This window comes from Brienomyrus brachyistius, chromosome 23 (assembly GCF_023856365.1).
Source record: "Brienomyrus brachyistius isolate T26 chromosome 23, BBRACH_0.4, whole genome shotgun sequence".
Taxonomy (NCBI): domain Eukaryota; kingdom Metazoa; phylum Chordata; class Actinopteri; order Osteoglossiformes; family Mormyridae; genus Brienomyrus; species Brienomyrus brachyistius.
In genome coordinates, this window is record NC_064555.1 from 19,473,134 (window position 1) to 19,481,057 (window position 7,924).

At 45.5% G+C, this 7,924-nt stretch overlaps 1 protein-coding gene across 3 annotated transcripts; it reads left to right on the forward strand.

Moving 5' to 3' along the window:
* Positions 1-4,643: 4,643 nt before the first annotated feature.
* Positions 4,644-6,800, forward strand: LOC125718697 (transmembrane protein 74). 3 transcript variants are annotated; one of them, XM_048992682.1, is made up of 2 exons: positions 4,644-4,781; positions 5,562-6,800. In XM_048992682.1, exon 2 carries the CDS (start codon positions 5,624-5,626, stop codon positions 6,428-6,430), a length of 807 nt encoding a protein of 268 aa, XP_048848639.1. In that variant the 5' UTR covers positions 4,644-4,781; positions 5,562-5,623; the 3' UTR covers positions 6,431-6,800. The 3 variants fall into 3 exon arrangements, with proteins under 3 accessions (XP_048848639.1, XP_048848638.1, XP_048848640.1); XM_048992681.1 differs by having other exon boundaries at positions 4,644-4,777; XM_048992683.1 differs by lacking the exon at positions 4,644-4,781 and adding an exon at positions 5,279-5,382.
* The last annotated feature ends 1,124 nt before the right edge of the window (positions 6,801-7,924 follow it).

Here is a 7,924-nt window from a genome sequence, read left to right on the forward strand (position 1 = left end):
CGGTGCGTTGAGCGTGGAGGTGCTCAGCGGACGGCAAGGCAAAAACTGATGGCGGGAAAGAGGTCTCAGTCTCTGCATGTAAAAAAAAAAATCAATTAATCAATATATAACTAAACATGTTTATTGAGTGGCACAAATTAAGGCTTAAATGAGATTCCCAGTGACCTTAGAAAATAAACTGGTTACTCAGAAGAATTTATCTGATGTAATGTTAGTAAATAAAATGTGTAAATTGGATGTTATAAATTCTCTCTCTCGTACGCATATGTGGGTGCATGTTTCAGTTCACCAAAATGATGAGTAAACGGGGAAAACAGGGAGAATACACAAGCACCGCAGTCCAATAAAGAGAAAAATAGAATACAAATTGTACTATTGTAAGAATGACATACCTGCAGGAGGCGCTACCGCAATTAACAATCTGACAATCGGTTGCCACATGGTACTAATTATTGTTTGTATGGATGATTGCTGACTTCTTTGAGTCCCAAAGGTCTTCTACATAAAATGCCTCACAGGAGGAATGTTTCAGTACTCATGCACCATGTAGATATCTTAAAAGATTCCGCGACTTGGCAGATGGCACCGTGGGTGTGTGCCTGGGCAGAGCACCTGTGGGTGTGCTTTGCTTCTGTAGGCCATTCTGTGAAATATGGAGACAGCAGGTGCTTCTAGATTGCCCTTGAAGTCATCCATCCTCAGTATCACAACCCCAGCTTTTTACAAGTGAGAATGTATCATGAAATATTGGTAATACCCATAAGGTATTGATAATACCCATAGTTTTTTTCCCCTGTTGCATGTTTGTATTGTGGATAATAAATTCAGAAATGCACTAGATGTCAGTAGACAATGTTTATGTTCAAATGATATAGCTATTTTTGTCTGGCATGCACAGGGCGTCCTCTGCTTTATTCCTCGCGTTTCTTGGGATAGCTGTATACTCACAGCTTCCTCGTACCTGAGGGATGCAGGTGTAAAAATCGCTGATAGAGATAAAACAACAAAATGTACAGTATGCTGGCTAAGCAGAGGAATAAATTATTTTCCAGGCTGAGCTATAGCAAGTCCCACTGATCATATGGATGTTCTGAGGCCATTTGTCATACTCAGTTAAAATATGCATGAGTGTGGGAAAAAAAATAAACTGCTTAGGCCAATTCTCCTCATGTGAATAAGCAAATGGTAAGCAAATGTGCAGGTATTTCCCTGTAATGCTCTCAAGACAATGTATCTCTGAATTTAGTTTAGTCTACATGCATTTTTTTCCATACAATGCAGATCTGTGTGCGGTTCTGGATTGTTTATTTGCCGTTTGTATATTACTGCATAAGGTCTTTGTCCCTACATGCTAACATGTAGCATGTAACAAGATTAAACAGAACAAAACAAAGGCATCCACAAAGCATCAAAGTAGATGTTTAATTAGGCACTGTAGAGGTACATCTTTGTGTAATTAATATATAATGAGTGATGATCGTACAACTCCGGTTTCCCCCCACAGTCCAAAAAACATGCTGAGGTTAATTGGAGTTGCTAAATTGCCCGTAGGTGTGCATGTGTGAGTGAGTGGTCTGTGAGTGTGCCCTGCGATGGGCTGGCCCCCCATCCTGGGTTGTTCCCTGCCTCGTGCCCATTGTTTCCGGGACCACCCACGACCCAGTAGGATAAGCGGTTTGGAAAATGGATGGATGGATGGATGGATGGTCGTACATCGATGTGCAGACTGGGCACACAAAACTTAAACTAACCCTAAGTTTGCAGTGACACCATGGTGGAACCCATTACCCTGTTATTATGATAGCATTAAAGCTTGGGCATCAGCATTCGGGCTGGGCTTTATGTGGCGTTGTGCATTGACAGTGTGGGACTAAATGCATACATGGCTGCCTGAGGCTCAGGCTCCCTCTGAATCCGCTCTCTTCCTTCGCGGACGCTCAGCACGGCGCGCTCAGCGGTGGGACAGTAGCAGAATGGGTTCATCTTCTGTTTGTTTACCGGCTGCTGGGTGCCCTGAAGCTATTCTTAGCTGCGTTCCTACTGTTCGTAGCTCATTATGAATGCCAGGCATTCGCTGTAACATCCCTGTATCATCGCTGACTGACAGCCGCGATCGCTGGTAAGAAGCACAAGCTGCATATCTTAATCAGCTACAACAATCCCTGCCGCACGAACAAGGATTCTGGTTCACGTACGAATTTAAGTCTGTAATAAGAGTAAATAATGGTGCCAGTCATTATACCACATTTTGTGGTATTTAGAGCACATGCCACCTTAAACTACATTTTTATTGTACATAGATCATTAATTCTTGATATTTAACTGGCCCTGCTGCTTTGCATACAGTCCCAAGGGAAATGTATATTTATAAAGATAGTATGATATTGCGCTCACACGCAAACATCCTGCTGCGTTTTGCTTTACCTTTTTTCATCCATCCTACTTGACTATGGCTGACATCTAGGGGCATTTTCCTGTGTATCTGGTGTATCTGTGTGTCTCACTCTAGAAAAAATGATGATTTTTTCTCTCTCACAACATTGTGCCTATAGTATGTTTTCAGGCAGCAGATAAAATCGTGATTTAGGACAATTTATTGTCCCAAGAATGTCTTGTCACTGGACATTGGATCTTGATTGGGTTTGATGCAGTAAAAGTGTAATTATCCAGTTAAATTAACTGGAAGCTTTGCAGGTTTTTATGCTAATTGTCTAGTATAGTAACAGCTGAATCATATATATATATATATATATATATATATATATATATATATATATATATATATATATATATATATATATATATATATAGGGGCGGCATGGTGGTGCAGTGATTAACACTCTTGCCTCACACCCCTGGGACCCGAGTCTCCGCCTGGGTCACATGTGTGTGGAGTTTGCATGTTCTCCCCATGTCATCGTGGGGTTTCCTCTGGGTATTCCGGTTTCCCCCCTACAGTCCAAAAACATGCTGAGGCTAATTGGACTTGCTAAATTGCCAGAAGGTGTATATGTGTGAGTGAATGGTGTGTGAGTGTGCCCTGCGATGGGCTGGCCCCCCATCCTGGGTTGTTCCCTGCCTCGTGCCCATTGCTTCCGGGATAGGCTCCGGACCCAGTAGGATAAGCGGTTTGGAAAATGGATGGATGGATGGATGGATATATATATACACACACACACACATACACACACACACACACACATATATATATATATATATATCTCCATCTGTCATTTTCACATGTAAGGGTGATTTCGAGCCTGGAGCTCTTTGGAAGTCCAGGTCACACACACTAACTCACTATGAGCGATTCACACACACCAGTCTGCAGGTTCGTTGACTGTGGTAGAAAAGATACAAACTCCATACACACAGCCCGAGGAGGGAATGAGACCCACAGCCGTGGAGGTGTGTGGTCACAGTGCCGACTGGCCTGGCAGGCAGAAATTCTGTATATGCAGCTTGAATAAGTAAGCAGAGTGTGCGATGTCTCCTATGCAGTGACGAGGCAGCAGTGACTGAACTGTCACAGATGGTGATCAGATATGGATGACACTGAGGAATCCGCCCACTCTTTCAAGAAGCCGCGATGGATGTGTGCTGCGGGGGGAGGGTGCTCAGTGGGACATAATGGCCGACGTTCTTCTCTGGGCCTTGCCGAAGGTTCACACCACCCTCGTGACCTTCTGGGGTATGGGGGTGGTAGGCAGAGTGCACGTGGGAGCCGTTTTGTTGTGGGGGTGGGCTGTGAGCGTGGTGGGAGGGGCCAGGGGAGCCATGGGGGCAACCCACACTTCAGGAGCAGTTTTGATGCAGTGGGCAGTGGTGGCTCCCCATCGCTGTGCTATGTCCTCCGCTTTGCCTAGTCCCTCTGTTCTCATGTACATGCCTCCCCTGACTGTCAGGAATGTTAAAAACAGCCTTCGGCATTTCATCCACCCCCATGCTTTATTCATTTTTTACGGAGCAGAGGTCTTCTTCACCTTGTGTAACAACAGCATGATGCAATGCCCTAACAGTGACCCCTGGCAGCCGCAATTAATGCATGACTGCCTCTAATCATGCACAGCTTGAGCTGCCACCGCACTGACTGTGTCAGATTGCAGTGGGCTGATTTTTTTTCTAGGCAAGGAAGGTACTAGCAGTTATATTTGTACCCTGGGCACACCTCGAGGGGTACGTCTCACCATCATATGTGTGAATGGGTCAGTTTGTGCACATCATAACTTATAAGGGCATAATATTTTGATTTCATTTACAAAGGAGTTACTTATTTGTGAATTGATTACCCTCGAGAAACGTTGACCTGTACCTCCTATTAAACTATTAATGAATAGATTCTTTTAAAGATGTATTCAGACAGTGTTGTCATGACAATTCAAAAAACAATAAAGTAGTATTTATGCATGCAAATTTAACAGTTGAATCTGAAATTATTTCAGGCGTGCTGCTATACAGTAGAAATTAAATCGTAATTTTGGAGGTACACTAATATGTTCAAAAAACATTTTTATAAAAAAGTAAACTTTTTTTTTAAGTATCAACGAAGGAGGTGTGAGGAGCGCGCACTACGTTTCCCACAATCCCCACGGGTCTTTCGCTCACGTGTCTCTGCTTATTAAACACGTCGCTGAAGTGCTCTGAATCTGCTCAAGAGTGCAGAACTCATTCCAGCCACACTGGGAGGCAGCCCAAAAGCTTGTGTGGGAGGGACTGTTTCACAATTATTGCACGGAGAACAAGCCGGCGATGCGGGTCTTTCCAAAAGCAGGAGTTGGTATGTAAGTCCATACTCCTTTAAAAATGGGCTTGCGATGTATTCAACTATTAAGTCAAACGTCAATAGACCTAATCTTTGATGCACTATTAAGATGCCACTGAGGACGCGTTTACTAACCTGCTGGTACGGATGCGGAAGGCTGCGTATTTCAGGGTTTTTATGAGTTATGGGCGTGCATGAAAGGTACAGTAGGGTTTAATATGTTACACGTGCTTTGAGTTGAATAAGTATCCATCGGAGAGTTTTCTCCGGAGGTGTTCAATTGTGGTGTCTTACTCTCTTTAATTTTACACAACAGTATTTAAGTGAATACTTTGAATATCATTTTACGATCATCTTACACGTCTTTCCAGCATTAGTAATACTGGACGATTACGGAGTAATTATTTTTTCCACAGAAGCGTGCATATTCAGCAGAGAGCAAAGCTGTTTAGAATTCAGTTAATCAGATAATAAATAATGAAAGACGGGGACAGGCATTGCGATTTAGAGGTAATCCGAGGCTTTGCGTGTATTTTTTTAAACTGGAAACATGTAGGAGATTGACCAGTAGCGATGAAAATCTTTATAGCGGAGAGAATAAGATTGACCCCCTCACCCTGGCATGTTCATTTATGTTGCATATTTTACGTCTTTTTTTACGTTTTTTTTTTTTTTTTTTGATATGTGAATCCAGACTTTTTAAGTGTAGAGTAAACTAAACCTGGTTTGAGTGACAGTTCAATTGTCTTGGTGTAGTGCAGTATTTTACTGTTGACAGAAGTGCTTCATGTGTTCATAGGTGAACTGGACGTGTCCTGAGGCTCTGGGGGGCTCTGGGGTAAAGGCGAGAAAGGAAATCAAATGGCAGATCTAGAGCTTCTTTATTTAGAAAAAACCTGCAGGCAACCCGATCCGCCGACCAGCCCTGGCTGTGCTTTAAATCAGCAGAGCATCCCCAAGCCAAGCAGCTCAGGTGGAAAGTCAGCCTGCAGGGAGGATGAGTGCAGTCTGGCCCAAGGGACAGCTGACTGCCAAGGGCAAGGCGATGCTCCCCCGAAAAGCGGTGTGGCGTGGGACGGCGACGTCGTAAAGATGTGCTGCGACGACGAGCTGGAGACGTCCTTCACCAGCGAAGAGCAAGACGTGGACCTGCGGCGGCCCGCCGGAGGCCCCTTCGGGCCGCCCTGTCCGAACGATGGCAGACAGGAAGTGATGCGGGACCTCTCGTCCATCTCTGACGACGAGCTGGCCTCTCAGTCCTCGGAGAAATCGGTGGATTACGGCTTCATCAGCGCAGTGACCTTCCTGGTGACCGGCGTCTCGCTGGTGGTCATTTCCTACGCGGTGCCCCGCGACGTCAGGGTGAGCCCCGACGCGGTTTCCGCGCGCGAGATGGAGCGGCTGGAGAAGGAGAGCGCCAGGATAGGGGCTCACCTGGACAGGTGTGTGATCGCGGGGCTCTGCCTGCTTACGCTGGGGGGTGTGGTGCTCTCCACGCTGCTCATGGTCTCCATGTGGAAGGGCGAGATGTACAGGCGCAAGGCTTTCGCGTACTCAAAGCAGTCGGCCAAACTGTACGGCTCGGTCAATTTCAGAGCGGGATCGAGTCCAACTCGGTCGTCCCCACACCTGTCTGAGGACGAGGAAGACGGATGCATCCTGAACTGACACTGTGGAGCACTGGTGCATTTTTATCGGTGATTTTAATGATGCAATTCCATTCCTGGTGTCCTGGTTTCAGTGCCTGGTTGCTAGGGGAAAAAGCATAATAACTGCCGCAGAGCTTTTAATACCTTTAACTGTTACTGACCTGCGTGGAGCCGTTTTAATGAACGTTCATGTTACACATGACTGAGAGCTTTATCTGATGACTGACGACAAGCAGCTGAACTGCCTATTATTTAAGTTCTTATCAATAAGAAAAGCTCCCCGGTAAGTTTGTTATACTCTGGAAATCAGTTGTTTCTTCTTGTGGTTGTGCTTTCACTTGTTTCGCAAGAAGGCAAAATAAACATGAGTGAGTGTTTCCTATGGAGAATCCTTACGGATTGGAAAGCCCTGGCATTTATTCAGTCCTTTTTTTAAAAAGAATGGAACAGCAGCCAGCTTTCGGAAATTGACTCGGATATTTAAAGGAAATCATTTTGCTACTAGGCAACGTGCTGTAAACCTCACCATTGGGCTTGGTCATTATAGTATATTTACTTTTTGTATTGATGCTTTTCAGTAAATATATGCTTGTTCTGGGTCACAACCTCTCTTCATATCTGTGGTGCTGTTATCCATCCATCCATCCATCCATCCACCTACTTTCTCCCTGTTCCAGGCAGCACAGGTCACCTCCAAGGGCACATTCATGCACAGCAGGTCATTTAGAGACTCATTAGCCTAATTGTGTATCTTTGGTCTGTGGGAAGAAACTGGAGAGTCCAGTGGAACCCCTGTGGCATGGAGAGAGCGTGTGAATGGCCAAACCCCGAGGGCTGCCCTCCGAGCCACTGCACCCCCTCCGTCATCACGAATATCATTATTAACTTTAAATGATTTAAAACAGGAGCCCACCCACCCTCGGCTTGGGCTGAGAAACTGTGGCTGTATCCTGTGTTGCCATACTAACGGTGCCGGGTTCTGTATTTTCTCTTTAGATGCAGAAGTGTCATCACAGCTTGCGTCTCCAAGCTCTTTGGTTGACACACAGAAGGGAGCCGTGGCCGCCTAGGTGCTGCAGGCGGCAGAATGAGAGTCGAGGATACAGGCTGCAGTTTGGGATTGGGAGTCGGGAATGCAGAATAAAGGCCTGGAATGAGATTTGGGAACGGTAGTGAGGAATACAGGCTGGGGTTTGGGATTGGGAGTCAGGAATGCAGAATAAAGGCTTGGAATGAGATTTGGGAACGGTAGTGAGGAATACAGGCTGCAGTTTGGGATTGGGAGTCAGGAATGCAGAATAAAGGCCTGGAATGAGATTTGGGAACGGTAGTGAGGAATACAGGCTGGAGTTTGGGATTGGGTGTCAGGAATGCAGAATAAAGGCCTGGAATGAGATTTGGGAACGGTAGTGAGGAATACAGGCTGGGGTTTGGGATTGAGTGTCAGGAATGCAGAATAAAGGCCTGGAATGAGATTTGGGAACGGTAGTGAGGAATACAGGCTGGGGTTTGG